Source organism: Melozone crissalis, unplaced genomic scaffold (assembly GCF_028551555.1).
Source record: "Melozone crissalis strain CALT ecotype California unplaced genomic scaffold, PUWL_Pcris_2 ptg000007l_1, whole genome shotgun sequence".
Lineage (NCBI taxonomy): Eukaryota > Metazoa > Chordata > Aves > Passeriformes > Passerellidae > Melozone > Melozone crissalis.
The window spans coordinates 9,597,930-9,614,832 of record NW_026535785.1 but is presented as its reverse complement, the minus strand read 5'-3'; the positions used below and the strand labels follow the sequence as shown (position 1 = coordinate 9,614,832).

Genomic DNA, 16,903 nt, shown 5'->3' with positions numbered 1-16,903 from the left:
CCCATTCACTCAGAGTAGAGAAATGCTCTGAGCCTGGTGGCTGGATGGTGAAGGCTCAGATCAAAATCTGTGACCAGGTGAAAGGAACTGCTTAGCAAAATCATGAGGAGAGAAGGGATGGATGGAGAAGAATCCATAGATTCTTAGCAAAACTAATTGGAACCAGGAGAAGAATATTCCCTGCACAAACTTGTAGATCACAACATGCAAAACCACCTCACTCTTTGTAAAACTTCCTGGATATTGTGGCCAGGACGGGACAGTACCGGTCTCCTCAGAAACCTCCTGACACAGTTCCTGCTTTCACTTACTGCTTATCTCTTACTTCTGTGCCTTGGAGGAATACCTGATGTTATGTGTTTGAAAATCAAGCATTAAGACTGGACTTGTGCAGAAGATAGACAGGATCCCATAGGTTCTCTTGCCTTTTCCCTTTTCTTTTCTATTTTGCCCAAAACAAGAAGAGAGAAATACTGCTTGAAAATTTTCTATTAAAACATACCTGCTGTAAAAATCAAGTGTGCATTTCTGCTTAAAAATCACAGTGAAAAGAGCAAGTCAGAAGTAGAAGTGACTATGCTTATTCTCTTCAGCAGTTTCTCCCTCCCCCAAGTTTATCTGTTGATCCTAAAATTTCCGACGTTTTAAAAAAAGCACTGATGGTCCTGACCCTACTGGCACTTCATTAACACTTCTGTGTAAATGTTACTGTAATTTGAAAAGTGACTAGCAAATACTAACAAATCCAGTTCTGCATAATGAAGTTACCGGTCCTATTTTGCAGCTGAGAGAGTAAAAGATAAAGTAAAGCTTCTTCTCAGAATCAAAGTTCTTAAAGTTTAAAATCCAGTGTCCATAGACCTCCTTAAAGAGAGGGAGATGTTTTAGTGGCCAAAGAGCTGTGCAGAATTGTTAATGTGCTTGAGAGCAGACAATAACTTGCCTGCCCTGTGAGCAAGCAGCAGCTGTATACAGAAGCCCTGTTAGAAAAAACGTGAAAAGTAACTTTTTGGGAAACTTCACTGCAAGGTGCTTAAAAACCTTGCCTAATACTAACTTTGGTTTTTTGTGCTTTAAAATGTTTAATCTACTGACATGCAAATTCTTTTGTTTTAAATAAGTAAAATTTCTTTTTCTTCCTCTTTGCCTGCAGTAAAGAGTTGTGCTTAATGACAATGTGTCAGATCTTCACAAGAATAGAAGTTGAGGTAAGAATTGGAAATATTTTTGTATTAAGATTTAGCAACCAGGGAATTTCTGCTTTAATATAAATGCAGTCTTCACATTATTAGTTATTTTTACTGAAAAATAAACAAATGTCTCAGAAACAAGAGCAAGCATCACAGTAAGGAATAGATTTGTTGTCCATATGTATGTATCATACTGAGGAGTTTCTAAGACAGCTGCAGAAATTACTTTATTTTTAGAGCATTATAAAATCACTGTTAATTATCACCACATGAATTCTACAGATATTAAAACTAAGAATTAACATACATTCTTTCAAAGGTAACAGCTTCTTTTTCCCACCTCCCCGTTTCTCTGATCTCTTTTAAGTAACCTTCTCTTCCTCACCATCTCCCCAGACTGGACTCTCATAGATTTCTACAACTAAGAGTTCATTCAAGTACTTGTGCTGAGCCTCATGTGAGGAACCAGTTCCCTTGATCATTAAATCCACTGCACAGCACAGGGACAGGTGAATGACAACTGAAACAACATCCACACTTCTTCATGTGAGCACCCACACTCTAACTGCTCCCTGCCAAGGAGGCAGCTTTCAGAACACATTCCTTACCAGACCACAAAGGATTGTCAGTGTGGCCTAAGCTGGTTTAGGAACCTGAGGAAGGGGAGAAAATTACACATTTTGCTGTTTATTTGCAAAACACAGAATTTAGCAAGAGTCCAAAGCTTTATGAATGCAAGCAGTGTTATTAATGGTAACAATTGGCAATCTAGTCTGTGTTGTGGAGCAATGAAATTCATTTTAAGGGAGCATCTTGTTACTGTATAGTGCATGCATTAGACACATATTTGTAGAGGGTGTAATCAAGAAATAATTCACCTAATAATTTTGTTCAGTGGGGCATAGCTATGTGATTTATATACATGGGAGCAAGGAACAATTAATGCAGCCTTTCCAAGAGAAGGAAGAGCATCATTTTCCCTACTTCAGAACAGAACTCAAACTTGTTTTTAAAAAAATAAATTTCATGTTCCAAGAGATGAAACTGAAACATGAAAAAATTTGCAGCTTTCACATCAGCATTTTTCCCCAAAATGAAACTAATTTCTTAGTGTCAGTGCAAAAGCCTTTCAGTTTCTACGAAGAGGAGGGACACATTTTCCTGTGGAAGGAGGGACTTCACCTACTCATTTTAGAAATGGACATTTCTGTTGCTGTCCCATCCTGTGTGTAAGTAGCCTCCCCACTCCCACCAGTCTTGGAGTGCCTCTACTTGATGTGCAAGAGCAGTGATGGGCTCCAGGGCTGTGTGTCCATGTCCAGTCCTGCTCTAACACACTGGGATATTGCACAAGGAACTGAGCCTGGCAGGGAGTTTTAGGGCTGCAAAAAATACAGCAATTGGCAAATTCTGTAAGAATTTGAAGAATTCAAAGAAGAGAGACTAGGTCTCAAGCAGATCAGAAAAATATTTTTGCTGCTGAAAGAGGTGTGAAGAATTTTCTTACAGGACTGAATTTGGCTGGGAAGATGCACTTGCCACCCTCCAGCAGATAAGCAGCTGAGCTGTGAGATCATGCAGCCACTGCAGGAGGTCAAGAAACCAAATTCTTGATTCTCAACTGGCAAACAGGTTTTATGAATAATTGTAGGGGGTTTTTTTGAAGGGGATGAAGGTGGTGTTTAAGCTGCCAGGAATTTACCTCAGCCTCAAGTGAAGTCATGACCACTGTCAAAGCCGTGGCCGTGTTTGCGTAGATAAACCCAGAGTTATGACTTCATCCCATCCAGGGGTGTCAGAGATTCCTGTGTGCTGTGTGCCTGTGCTTTCTCAGTTTAAGATTTATGTGACTTCTCAAGGGGAGTTGTAATAACCAGGGACCTATTCCAAACTTTGAACAAAGCTGGCAACTGCTTACAAAAGGAATGAAATCTCAAATATTCCTGTCAACAGCTGGACCTCTCCTTTCCTTACAGGGGAGACAACTTTTAATTATAAAATGAAAATGTTATGGTTATTTGACAGATAACCAATTCCATAAACTCACTGGTTTTAATCATAAAGAGAAAGCATTCCTTAAAAAAAAAAACTTTGAATATCTCTTCAAGACAAACTGTTTATATGGGACAGTTAGCACTGCAATAATGCATCACCAGCACCTGCAGTATAACTAAAGCAACACACTGGTACATAATTAACAACTTTCTTCCAATGAACCATGAGCAACACTTTATTTTGGAATCTTTGTATTCTAGGAATTAAGGGCAGGATGCAGAGCAGCAGAACTCAGATAAGTGATAACCACAGCTGAGAAAAGGCACAGTAAACAGCTGTGAGCAAACACTGTAGGCTGAAGTAGGAAGAGCAAAGCACTCCCCCACACACAGCACTTTGCAAACAGGTGCTGGTTCATGCCACAATAGACAATAGTTCATCTAGAGGCTATTTTGGTGAAAAGGTACTTCCAAGTTCTTACATAATAATACTGAATCCTCAATAGTAAACTTGTTTCCATTTAGATAGCTGGTGTGTTTCCTAGGTGTGGTCAGAGAGAGCTTGTTGGGTTTTTTACTTTCTGCTTGGAGTTCCAGTTAGTGTGCTACTTACAAGTCAAAACTATGATTCCTCAATGTTTTTGTCAAGGGGGAAAAATGTACAGAAAACTTATCAGTCACATGCTGACAGATACAAGGTATGAGATGGGACTGCAGTTTGTATTTAAAAACATTAAAACTCTCACACACACTAGTCTAATACATATCACTTAAAAAGGATCTCTGAAAAGGAGTGTTCAGTATTTCAAGCTCACATTCTTACCAGTACAGCATTTAATCTTCTCAGTATGTATTTATTATACTTTTCTTCTTTGGAGAGTTGATTGTACATCTTAAGCTTCTACCAGTGCTTGAGAGTTTTGCAGTAAATTTCATTTGTGTGGGGAGGGCAGAAGAGCCTGAGCAGTTTCTGAGGCGGCTGAGACCTCTAGTGCCCAGTCCTTTCATTGCATGGCTGATGTTTTTCTGTTCTCCCACACTCAAAACAAAAATAAGAAATTGCTTATGTTCCTAATGAAGTGTTAACTACTGAATTGATTGGATAACTCATCCCTTTCAGTTTCTGCCTGTTCATGTTCCTTCTGAAGAAGAAAAGAGTGATCCAATTCTTTTTGCCAACAGAGTCCGACAAACCATGGCAAAGTAAGTAACTGATCATCAGTAAAACCTCTGAGAACTGTTCTTTTATATCCAGCAATTCTATATACAGCCTAACCATAATGTACAATTTAATCAAGTTTTGGGTATTATCCATAGGAATTGCTGTAGATTTTCACTAAGAGGTGTCAAAATCCTATGCTAAATTACCTCAATTGTTTTTACATGGGACACAAAAAAGATATACATTGGAACATAGTATGTTCAATTCATAGAAAACTGGAATAAAATGGTCTCTCCTTGCTTGGAAAGGACAAGTGGGTGGTGGTTTGTTCTCCAGCATTACTGGGCTGCATTTACAGGACTGTAAATCTTAAAAACTCATGGTGCTGCCATAACGCAGTTTCACGGTGTGGTTTCACAGGTTCATGAAATGGTGTGTATTGCTTTGTCCTACTTGCAGCAGTGCAAGAATGAGTTAACATTTGCTTTGCATATCAGAGAAGGGAAACTGCCTACAATAAGTTACTTTAATATATAAGAAATTAATTTTGCTTTTCCTTGATTTTATTTCAGTGCTTTGAATTTGCCAGTGACTGATCACACTTTTGAGGATTGCAGACTGATGATTTCAGCAGGACAGTTGACTTTACCCATGGAAGCTGGGCTGGTAGAGTTCACCAAAATTAGCAAGAAACTCAAGTAAGGGAAGTTTTTACTGCTTGGAAGCATAAATACTAAAGTGCTGCAGGTGTTGATGGCTGTCTACCAAAGGTTAAATAACCAGACTACAGACTTGGCCATGTGTAACATACTGTATTTAAGCATACAACTTACATAAATTGCAAGGAAATCAGAGATGAGGAAAATCCCAGTAAGGACTAATCCTGAGCAATTTTTGTTGCCAGAGAAAAGATTGTTTTCACCAAAGGGTTAGAAAAGCAGAGCATTACCTATTTGAAGAATGTAATGGTAATCTTGGTGGAAATTTAAATTGCTTTAGTGGTGAGGCACTGACAGCTTGTGGCAGGAAGTAAAAAGCTTTCTTTCCAGCCTGAAACTTCAGCTTACTGTTCTTAGTTTTACTGTGCAGCCATGTGTCACTAGTGATGTTAGTTTTTTCTGTCTGGATACAGTGTAATTTGAGGACTGAGCCATGTAACCATACTCCATCAAATAACCTGGCATGGCTGTGGTGAAATCTGAATGTGTCCAATAAATCTTGACTTATTATTAAGTGCTATGTATCCATTTATAGAATTCTATCTGGAATAGATACATGGCAATCCCAATTATTCTTACTGAGGTGCAGTGGTGTTTTTTGCAGAGATCTGACAGTTCTGAGGCTCTAGCAATACTGGTGTTTGGGTAGAGAGCTTGCTAATAGAGCTGAGACCTGCTCCCTCTGTCAAGGAAATACTTACCCTAGAGCATGATGCAGAAAAATACACCTGAATTTATGGTAATGAAAAGCTCTCTGCTGGAGCAGCCTAGTAATTGGACAGACTATTCTAGGTTTGGGAAGTTATTCTGTGGAAGTCAAGCATAGAACTGCCTGCTTTTAATATTAATAACCAGAGGGGAGCAGTCCTTAATTACTGATTTAAAGTCAAATATCTGGTCTGAAGTACAGCATTAGAAATGCTGTACACACATGCCCTGTTTGGCAGTTTTTCATCTTTGAACACTGTAATAACTCCTACTGAAATTCCATCTGTCCGAGAACTGCTGTATAGAAATATCTCCTCTCTCTCATGTTTGCATAGCCTAAAATGGAATCATGTCAGAGAGCAGCTGGATACTTTTGCTGCTATTGCAAGTGCTTCCAAAGGGGGAAGAATTGGAATTGAGGAGTTTGCTGAGTACTTGAAGCTGCCTATTTCAGATGTCCTCAAAGAGCTGTTTCTACTTTTTGACAGGGTGAGTAATTGGTTAACTGACTTGTTGACAATATTTTGTTAGACATCACATACCAAAACTATATTTATTATAATGCATTATGTCCAGCTTAGTAAATGCTTCTTGGTTAACAGTTTCTGTAAGCAAGGTAGGTGACTCCTACAGTTTTTTTTCATAAGTTTCAGTGGAGAAAATATTCATTAGTTTCTGCCTTGTGAGATGGCAGCCATCCCTCAGACCAAGCTGCTGCACCAGTATCCGACAATAATCTTCATGCTGGTAACAGCTGAATATTTTCTTTGGCCAACTGCAGATTTTGATCTTATGTACATTTTGATAGCTTATTTAGCTGTTGTAATTAATTAGATAATTTAAGGCAGAGTGAAGCTAACTGGAGTGTTCACTGGAACACTGCAGTGTTCCTGCTGTGCTTGTGAATGGTGCTGTTAGACTGTACAGGGACCCCTCTTGCTTCTCTCATCAGTAAAGGGGGCTATGTGTTAACATGATCATTTAGGCTTTACCCCTAGTCAGTGCTAATCTCTCCAGTTTTCTTCTTCTCTCTGAGGATGACAGAAATGGCTGCATTTCTCTCTATACCAGAAGCATCAGTGACTAGAGCAGAGATAGAATTAATCTTACTTCTAGGCCTCCACTTGTGCTGCAGTGCACACAGCCTGTTGTCCTGCAGGTGCCTGTGGACTGGAGATTTTCTGTTACCATAAGAGCTTTCCCAGCTCACCATCACTCTTCCTGATCAGTTGGCCTTAGCAGTACACCTGTCCTTGGGAGGCCATGGTATATGCTGATTAAAACTGTTTCAGGATTTTTGACATAAAAAGTTTTTACGAGCTCTAAAATAGGAAAGAGTCAAACATATTTCCTGAACTTCTGAAGTCCTTGAAGCTCTAGCAGAGCTAGGTACTCATCCTTTTGTCATTTCTGCCTCCCCATCTTGGACCATTGGCTCCTGAGCTATGTAGTCTAAGTCCTGATGCACAGTATCTATATCAGAAATGTGCAGTGGCAACCAGAGTAATTATGGGCAATCATACTCCTTCCACTTTCTTTATATGGTGCAACATCAATGACTAGAACTAGTAAAGTTATGCTCAATTCACTAAAATTTTGAGGGACTAAAAGACTGTGAAAACAAAGAAGTGCAAGGCTGCATTCGCCTTTAAGGAGATCAGCACAACTGAGGAACAGTCATGCTCATCTAATAGGGCTGGTTTCAAGTTGCTTCAGGTATGAGCACAAGCATTCTGAGACATCTGCTTTGTGGGTTTCAACCTCATTATGTTTCTCTCCAAAATGGTTCCTTCCTCAAATCACATAAACATAACAATGCAAAGAAGAAAAGAAATAGGGGCGTATCTACACCTGACAGAAACCAGTGAGACGTAACTGGCAGCCAGAAACATGCACAGACATGGTGAAGTCTAAGCATGCAGATAAGCTGTGTTTTACCCACGCCCAAGTCAGACACAAAACAGCTTCAGAGAGCTACAGAACACTGGATCTCTGAGTAAGTCACTTCAGAAAATCTTCACAATGTTCCTTGCTAAAGCTTTGCTGAGTGGAGGAAGTGGAGGAAGTGGAGGAAGTGGTAAGAGTCGTGGAGGAAACCTTGTACGTGGCCTTGGAGGGCTCCTGACAGGAGGTGGAGGTGCAGGGAATATTGGAGGACTTGTTGGAGGTCTCGTCAACCTTATAAGTGAAGCAGCAGCTCAGTATAACCCAGAGCCGCCTCCACCTCCTCGCAATCATTTTACAAATGTGGAAGCTCAGGAGAGTGATGAGATCAGACAATTTCGTCGCCTGTTTGCCCAGCTGGCTGGAGATGATATGGAAGTGTGTGCCACTGAGCTAAGGGACATCCTGAACAAAGTCCTCTCCAGACACCAAGACCTGAAGGCGGATGGCTTCAGCTTGGACACCTGCCGCAGCATGGTCGCCGTCATGGACAGCGACACGAGCGGCAAGCTGGGCTTTGAGGAGTTCAAGTACCTGTGGAACAACGTCAAGAAGTGGCAAGGAGTGTACAAGCAGTACGACACTGATCAGTCAGGCACCGTTGGGAGAGCCCAGCTGCCCAGCGCCTTGAGGGCTGCGGGGTTCCAGCTGAACGAGCAGCTGTGCCGCGTGATCGTGCGCAGGTACGCCGCCGAGGACGGCAGCATGGACTTCAACAGCTTCATCAGCTGCCTGGTGCGCCTGGACAGCATGTTCAGGGCCTTCAAGTCCCTGGACCAGGATGGAAGTGGCCATGTCAGAGTGACCATTGAAGACTGGCTGCAGCTGACCATGTATTCGTGAAGGCAAAGAAGAGGCCTTGTGTGGAAGATCCATCTGGAGGGCTACACTCCTCTGCTACACTGCTGTGGGCTTCACCTTTAGTCTTTCTAGGGCAGATGTAGCAGTAGATGGCTTAGCTTCAAGTGTAGTGATTCCTCTAGTGCATGCACTAGTTTGCTTTTCTGAGGGGTTTCTGTAGGTTGTTTGGGCAGTTGCAAAAGTTAAGAAAATTCTAAACTCTAAGGTTAGGGAATATATTAGAAAGATTAAAGCTTATTTACTGTTTCATGTAAAGTGGCTTGTACACTAGTATAACTATTACATAAAAAAGCTCCCAAGTTTGGTGTTGATGTTGATGTTGCTGTTCTGGTTTGTCAGCAGTCACTAAGCTGGAATAAAGGCTGTTTGCCTGAAGGCAGTCACTGGTAGAGTCTTGTGCAGTTATTTCTAACGAGGGGAACAACATTAGAGTTGCAATAACTGTAATTATCAGTGAACTTACATAACCATTCAATTTCCTTTCTACTTCTGCGTTTTCATGCTTGGCTGCTGAAGCAAAACCTCAGTTTTACTGTCAGTTATATCTGGTGGCCAGGACAAAATTGAAGACTTCTATGAGGCTACTTCTGCAATGATCTCCTTCCTACAGTTCCATCTTTTCTCTCTTTCCTTCAAACCTAAACATAGTTATAAAGCAAACAAAATACTACATTTATATTTAGAGAAACTTGAAATAATTATGCAGTCACATAGCAGAGAGAGAGCCAAAGTCAACCTTTGGCTGTCTGAGTGAAATTTCATCAGAGTGCAGCATCCCACTCAAGGCAGTTATGCAGTTCTGGCTAAGATGTCAACTTCTGAGTAAAAAAATAAAAGGAATAACATGAACTGTCAAAAGTGCATTTCTTTGAATTAAGAATTACATTGTTGATCAAAACAGCTCTTGCACAAGGCGGATTTCTTGGCAAGGCTCTGCTGTTTTAAACAAAAATCGTCTTGGGTGTGTGCGAGCTGGCTGGAATGTGAAAAGAGGAGTTAAATCGGCAGCCTGGCACTAGAGGCAGTCTCCAGATGTGAGAGAGAGCCTCTCTCAAATGCCCCTGCCCTTCCCCAGGGACACAGCAGTGACTCATTGAGAAATACCACACAATACCTGCCGGCCAATCCGCACATTAATCGGGTGCTGTGGTTTGGTTTGATTTGGTCTGTAAGTTTCCATAGGTTTGATTTCTAAATCTTGCACTTGGCAAATAGTGTTTTTCAAATTGTTGAGATATCCTCCCTGGTATACTTGCAGAAACCTTTCACTTGAAACTAACTTACAATTTGTGCCCAGACTTTTTTCCTCCTGCGCTTTGTCTAATAGCAAACAGAAAAATATTCATACTATCCCAGAGAAAAGAGGCCAGTTCCTTCCTAATGGCATTCAGCCTCCTCCCAGTTCTTCAGTGGAAAAGCACTCAGTTATCCATTGTGCCACGAAGTGCCATTTGGGCTCTGAGTAGTAGAAAAGTGAGCAGGAGGTAAAGTGTGATACTATCCTCTAAAGTATTGATGCAGTAGTACTTTATACTGCATCTGGCTTGCAGTCCCTGTGCAAATCTAAATGGAGAATGCTTATGACAGTGCAACTTTCTTGTTTTCCAAAGTCTAAGATTTACTATGTTATATAAAAAAACCAACAACAAAACCCCAGTTACCACAGCATGCTATAGGGAAAATAGCAGCAGAAAGCTGGCTTCCTTAGAGAAAACAGGAGTTCTGAAGGTTACATTATGTTTTGATTCCTTTGTGTAGCATAACTACAAATACCCAAATTCTGATGTTCTACTTTACCATGTAGAGAACTGGAGCTTAGTTCACACATTTTTTCCTTAAAATATTCTTGGGTACGTACATAGGCTGCAAACACAGTTAGATATGCATAGAAAGACAATTGCAAGCGCTTTTTGCAATGATGTTACACAAGCACCTAAAGTTTTCCTGTATTTTCAGTTTAACTTCCATTTCTTTTCCCAGGCAGCAACCCCATCATTTCTCCTTAACCAGAATGCCAGAGCATTTGGAAGTTAGCCAGCATCCCAGAGTTTAGTAGAACTAGTCACAACATGATCTTGCAAGGATAGTAACTATTTCCTACTAAAATGGCTGGAGTTCTATCAGATTGCACTCAGCATTGATTACTGAGTTTTCACATTCTAATGAAAGTAATATGACCTTTATTTTGTCTTTTTTCTTGTCATATTTCCATGTGCAGCCACAGCTGTGTTAACTTCTTTCAGAAGTTGTTTGTAATTAAATTATTTTAAAGTTTACTTCCCAATTCCTTTACTGTGATACATATTCTCAGCTTTGAAAATAAATTTTAAAAATATTCTAATCACATCAAACAATCCTTTGTTACGAATACAGTCTGCAAAACTATGAAAAAATAATATTCTGTGGAATGTTGAACAGTTATTTTCTGTACTGTTGCTTCAGTTGTTTTAAGACTTTATGTTTGTAATGTTACACCTTAAATTTAGATCTGTTACCTCTGAGAACTACAGTGTGAAGAAAATACTGAAAGTCAAACTCTGCACCCAAAGAGAGATTTGTAAATAAAACAACGCGTATGGGATAACATTGTCCTTTTCTAATGATTAAAAACTGTCAAAAGTTATAACCCTTAGACACCCATGAAAGTAACTTAAAAGTTCATATCTGTTTCATAGCACCCAAAATTTTCAAGCACTCTACAGCGCAGCCTTAGTATCTCCCCTGGCATATTGCACTGTTCAGCAGCAGAAAACCAAGAGCAGAAAGGTTAAGGTTGGTATGCTCAAGTGGACATTAGAAGTTGGTAGGAGAGCTAGAAATAGAATCCTGGTCTGGCTCTTTGCTGCAAATTTACCCAGCTGACCACCCCTCACTCACTTGGCTGGAAAAGTTTTGTGTTGTTCTCATACATAGGGACTCCACTTCTTGAGAAAATGTTTTTCTTGTTGAAATGCAAAACATATTATCCACAAAGGGAACTCTGCTTTACACTTCACTTTGCTTTTAAAACATTTTTGATGAATGCCCTTATTGTGAATATTCAAAACAATGTCTTCTTGTCTACTTGTCATCTCTGTTATGCTGTCATAACCTGCTCTGTGTCCCACCATGTAAGTTTTGCAGGTGGCCTTTGCCCAGACAGATGTTTCCCAAAACACTCAAGAAACTTCCAGTGTGGTGACAGAAACACCACTGACATAAGCATAGATTTCATCTGATATTCTCCCTGTCTGCAAATGTAATGCAGCTTACACAGAATTAATCACAAATCCCATCAAAGCAAGCTTCAAATGTTTTGTTGATGTAACTTTGTAGTTAGCACATTGAAATGTCTGTTCAGATCAAAACTGGAATTATTATAGAGGCTGTTCCAATGAATTCCTTGCCTTTCTGGCTTAAAAGGTAGGACAGTGCATTGGCTTCCAAATAACATATAGGGCAGTGCACAGGCTTCAGAGGAAAGCTTAAGATAAACCAGGGAGATGTGGTTGTCCTTTCACTGACATATATTTTATTGCTGAAGGTTCAAACTCAAAACAACAGCCTCACTCTCAGCCTGTTGATTCTGCATTGTCTTGCATTGGTCTCTGAACTTCAGCCAGTGCCAGTGCTGCAGTTACCTCAGACACATGGATTCCAGTTATTCTTAGAGCCTTCCTGAAGGCCATGTACTAAAGACAAACCACGTTGTTTTAAATCTTTTTTGTTTGTGTTTTGTTCATAGAAAGAAATCTATACCCAGTTTGTAGCTATTGAAAACGTGTATGTTGCTACTCCAGCCTTAGTATTACAGAGTTAGTGAGCTCTTAGGTTTTTTTCCTAGGAAGAACAAAAACCCTCGAGTATTGTAAACTGTCTTAATGTATGTGTTGTGTTTGATTCACAGAGGAGCTTTTAAAGTGATTTGCAGTATTAACTCTAACTGCTGCCATGCATGTTTGGTTACAGAATGGAGATGGCACCATTGACTTCAGAGAGTATGTGATTGGTTTGTCTATCCTCTGTAACCCAGCCAACACAGAGGAGACTATTCAGATGGCATTTCAGGTAAGTTCAATTTAGTGTAAATCTGCAAACCTGACAAATCAACACTGACTGTAAGTCTGTTAGCTTTCAAATCATAAGTTTATAGCTTCAATCTGTTATGCAAATGTGAGTAATTCTCTTAAACCAATTGACATTTAGAGTGTGAAAGGGAGGGGAAGAATTCCAGGCACCATAGAGAAGAGTTTCAAAAGCCATCTAAAGGCACTAATGAATATGTAACTTGGCAGGCTAACTCCAAAAATGATTCAGCAGCACTTGTAGTTTTTTTTTGCCTGAGGTTTTTTTCTGCTGTGATTCTTCAATGTCACAATAGATGGAGTAATATCCTCTTGTGGGTCAAGCTTCACTAGAGTCATTGTTCTTAACAAAGAGGAGGAATAAAACAAATCAAGGGCTGTTCAGGACTGGCACATTGAAAACTGGGCTGCATCTAAGAGCTGCTGGCTTGTCCTCTGGTGCCCTGCTAGTACAGGCAGTAAAGGAGCAGTAGCTCCTTTCACATCTCAGGTACATGCAGACAATACATGACCAGGCATGCCCGTGTTGTGAATCCTTGGCTCTTTTTTTAGTAGCTCTGACACAGATCCAGTTGTTTTACCCATTAATCTGGTCTTATGAACTGCATTGAACAACATATTGAGATACCACTCATGTTCATTGTAAGCTGGATGCTTCCTAGTACTGATACATACTTGGGAAGTACCAGAGATTTTTTGGCAATCCATTATATCCGCTGGCTTCTTTTCAGATAAGCACTAGAGCTTTTCAAGGTGATTTGTTAATTTTTGGGGATGTTTTATCCATGAAAAAGCAAGCCTAACAGCTATTGTTGCTGTTCCATTGTATTGTTTCCTAGACTATATTGTTCAGCATGTTAACAGGTGTGCTGATTATAAAATCAGTAATTTGGTTTAGTTTCCGGTTTCAGCACAAAACAACTCCTTTAGCTGGTAAAAGCCTGGTTCAGTCTAAAATGGAACTGTGGGTTCCTTTTGCTACTTGTTTTCTGTGCCACTAAATGTCTTTTCTTTCACAATGGCAAAGTTTGCCTGTAGCAAGTATTTAAGAATTACAGCCATCCATCCCTTGTATTTCTCCAAGGGTGATTCATAGCAGATGGTTACTGTCACTGCACTGGGCAGGATGGGATGATCAGTGTACATCAACTGTCTGCATTCCAGGAACCAAAAATTCCTTGTTAATTACAATTAATTCCTTAGTGAGTGATCAATCACATACACTAAAATTTAGGTATGTCAGAGCATAAACTATGATAGCAAGTTTAATCTGACAGCAGATGTGCTATAACCTAACAAAAATGGTGACTAAAACTGAAGATGTTCCAGTATAGACTGGCTGAATCCAGTAGACTCTTAGCATAGCTCATGGTGACAATAAACATACATCTTTGTTTATGTTTTACCCATTTTATATTATTTTTATCAGTTAACCAACAGTGTGAGGTTTGTTTGTTTGTTTAGGCAGAATGCTCTATTCCCAGCTATAGCATGGGCATTGCTCTGCAAAGTGTCTGCTTAGTCTTATTCCAGACTCTTCAAATCCCAGGCATTGTTCACAGAGCTGCTGAGTGCTAGAAAGGCACAATAAGTGGCTAATGTGCACAGAGGGTTCATAGGCAAAGTGATGCCAAAGTATTTCTGCACATTTTGTCTCTTCCAGCTCTTTGACACGGATGAGGATGGCACTATAACAGAAGATGAGTTTGCTTCTATCATTCAGTCAGCACTGAGGCTGCCTGAGCTTGATGTTTCTGCGCTCTTTAAAGAAATAGATACAGATGAAACTGGGAAGGTGTCCTATGGTAAGTTACATCCTTTTGTTAGAAAGAATTCTCTCATAGTCATATTGACAGGGGGTTTCCTTTTTTGATTCCCTCAAATTCCCTGATGGTTCTCATATCTTGTTTCTGGGAAGAACTGTTGAAGCACAGACTTAGATACTTTGTGTCATATTCCTGTGTTTTCTTGGAGGGAACTAACTTGAGATCAGCTTCAGTAAAAGAAGTAGGCATTGAAATTTTCTTTGATTCTATTGCTGCATAATATCTATATTTTTTAATGTTTTTCAGAGGAGTTCAAGAACTTTGCACTCAAGCATCCAGAATATGCTTCATTGTTTACTACATACATAGATCTACAGAGACACCAGTTAGGTATGTTTGAGGAGCATAGAACTGAGCCACCAGCCCTGATCTCAGAAACAACACCACTTGCAAGAAATAAAGTCTGTCCAGAAGGCAGTGAAGATAGCTCAACTACCTCTGACAAAAAGGATGACTGAGAAGAGTTAAAAAATTCAGCTCTTGAATTCTACAGAATTTTTTCCCCCAGCTGTTCATAAGCACAACTGATGTAAAGTAGAGATGGAAGTTACAACTTAAAAAAAGTTTGGCTTTTTTTGTTTGTTTGTTTGTTTTGATATCAGAAGGAGTTATTCCTGTTTGATTGTAAGGGAAAACCACTGTTCAGTCCTTAATGTCGGTATCACAGTACTTGGAGTGTTGTTCAGTGTCTTCCAAATTCATGCTTCCACAGAAGTAACAGGTGTGCTACGAGGGGTACGAGGCTCCAGCACTGCAGTGACCTCTCAGAACGGAGACTGAGGAGTCCACTTGTCTCAAAACAAGTGGTATTTTTGGTGCTGCTCAATTCCTCTACATCCCCAACATCACTTAAGGGAAAAAAATTATGCTGGACTGTTATAATTTGCAATATCACTTAGCTATTCTCAGGTTTCTGAAACACACAAATGAGTAACAGGAAGCTGAGAATTTAAGATTTTGTTTTTTGGCTGTCCTTAGACTGCCCTTAACTACTTAGGGACCAGAAAGCCTAAGCTTCTGAACAAGACATGCTCGTTCATTGATGTTAACAAAAACCACTTTAGGCCTAAAGGCTGGTGGCAGATGGAAATGGCTGCACTTCTAACAACAGAAAACAAATTGGAATTCCAAGATAGCAGCTTAACAGTCTAGAGGAAAATGCAAACAGTAAGACCTAAGAATTAATTTACTATTTCAAAATAAATACCATGTTGTTTACAGTAACAACTGTTCAGGATCACATTGGGAGGAGCATTTCAAACTTCAGCATATTTTTTTATTCTCGCAATTATCAACAGAGGAATGTGACCTTGTTCTGCAAAGCTCAAAAGACAAATATACTGTCCAACCATAGTTCTAGTACTTAGGATCTATCATAAGCTGTCTCCTAAAAACCATATTTGCATTACTGCCATTACTCAGTGTTCTTGGGGCTTGGTTCAAAACCAAGCTCTTTCTAGTTAATTATTTGAATATATTTTGCCTCCGTCCTCTCTAGTGCACTGGAAATTGGGCCTTTACCTTTTTCCATCCTTTATCTGAATGCACTTTATGCAGTATTTAAAATATATAGCTATTTAGGCAAATACTTCTCAATAAAAACTTAGAAGGGATGAAATGAGAAGATATTTTCAAATTATAATTGAGATGAGCAAAGCCTAGACTGTCTAGTACCAATAATAACCAACTTTCAGCAGGTTTTCATATATGAACTCTGCCTCTAAGTTATTGCTTGCAGTCTGGCCACAAGTTCATTGCCATGTTTTACTTTCTCTGTTTATAATTGTGCCTCTCCTGATGTTTCATGTGCTTAAAATAAATCTATATTTTTAAAAGATTTTACTTGAATATGTGAGTCTTTTTTGTTCAGTGGGAAGAGTACTTTGTCTACTACAAGGGGCTGGGGGGAGTTTCCAGGAAATCATGCTTAAGACATCTTACCTTGGTAAACTCAGTGCAACCTGAAATTGGCATTTTCAGTTCTTTGGATGGTGGCACCTTGCTTTATGGTAGGACTGGAAGAGCAGGGCAGGACCGATACTCTTCCAAAGATTTACGTCTGATGATTACCTTGACAGGAGGGATTATGATATAAAGGTGTGCAAATCCGTGGAGAGAGAGAGCGTGCCATTTTTGATTGAAAATATGGTGTCACCATTTACATGTAAAATGAGTGACCTCAACCACAGCTGAGATGTAACAATCATGGCTTTGAATATTGTGAACATTAGGAGAGTATTTTCTCCCAGTTAGAGGAGAAACAGGAATACAGTTAACTGGAATTCATGTTAACTCTTAGCAAGGATGCTTTTACCTAGCATGTTAACCAAAGTCTCAGCTTTTCAACCAGCACTAATCTCTTCAAAGATAACTTCTGTTCCAACCAGTGAGGAAAAGATGTGTGGGCAAAGATGACAAAGGAAAGCACTTCAGGG

General features: G+C 39.7%; 2 protein-coding genes across 2 annotated transcripts in view; both read left to right on the top strand.

The window, feature by feature from the left end:
* The window catches only part of LPCAT2 (lysophosphatidylcholine acyltransferase 2), a 29,803-nt gene extending 13,529 nt beyond the window's left edge, over window positions 1-16,274 (top strand). Inside the window, exons 8-14 of the mRNA XM_054269416.1 lie at window positions 1,154-1,208; window positions 4,305-4,387; window positions 4,919-5,044; window positions 6,109-6,262; window positions 12,527-12,625; window positions 14,306-14,447; window positions 14,715-16,274. Of these exons, the coding sequence (XP_054125391.1) occupies window positions 1,154-1,208; window positions 4,305-4,387; window positions 4,919-5,044; window positions 6,109-6,262; window positions 12,527-12,625; window positions 14,306-14,447; window positions 14,715-14,926 (871 nt within the window). The 3' untranslated portion in view covers window positions 14,927-16,274. The remainder of the gene's footprint in view (window positions 1-1,153; window positions 1,209-4,304; window positions 4,388-4,918; window positions 5,045-6,108; window positions 6,263-12,526; window positions 12,626-14,305; window positions 14,448-14,714) is intronic.
* CAPNS2 (calpain small subunit 2) lies at window positions 7,356-8,864 on the top strand. Its single transcript, XM_054269417.1, is given in 2 exon segments — window positions 7,356-7,752; window positions 7,755-8,864. Coding segments are annotated over 2 exon segments (885 nt in total). The 5' UTR covers window positions 7,356-7,673; the 3' UTR covers window positions 8,561-8,864.
* Window positions 16,275-16,903: the final 629 nt, after the last annotated feature.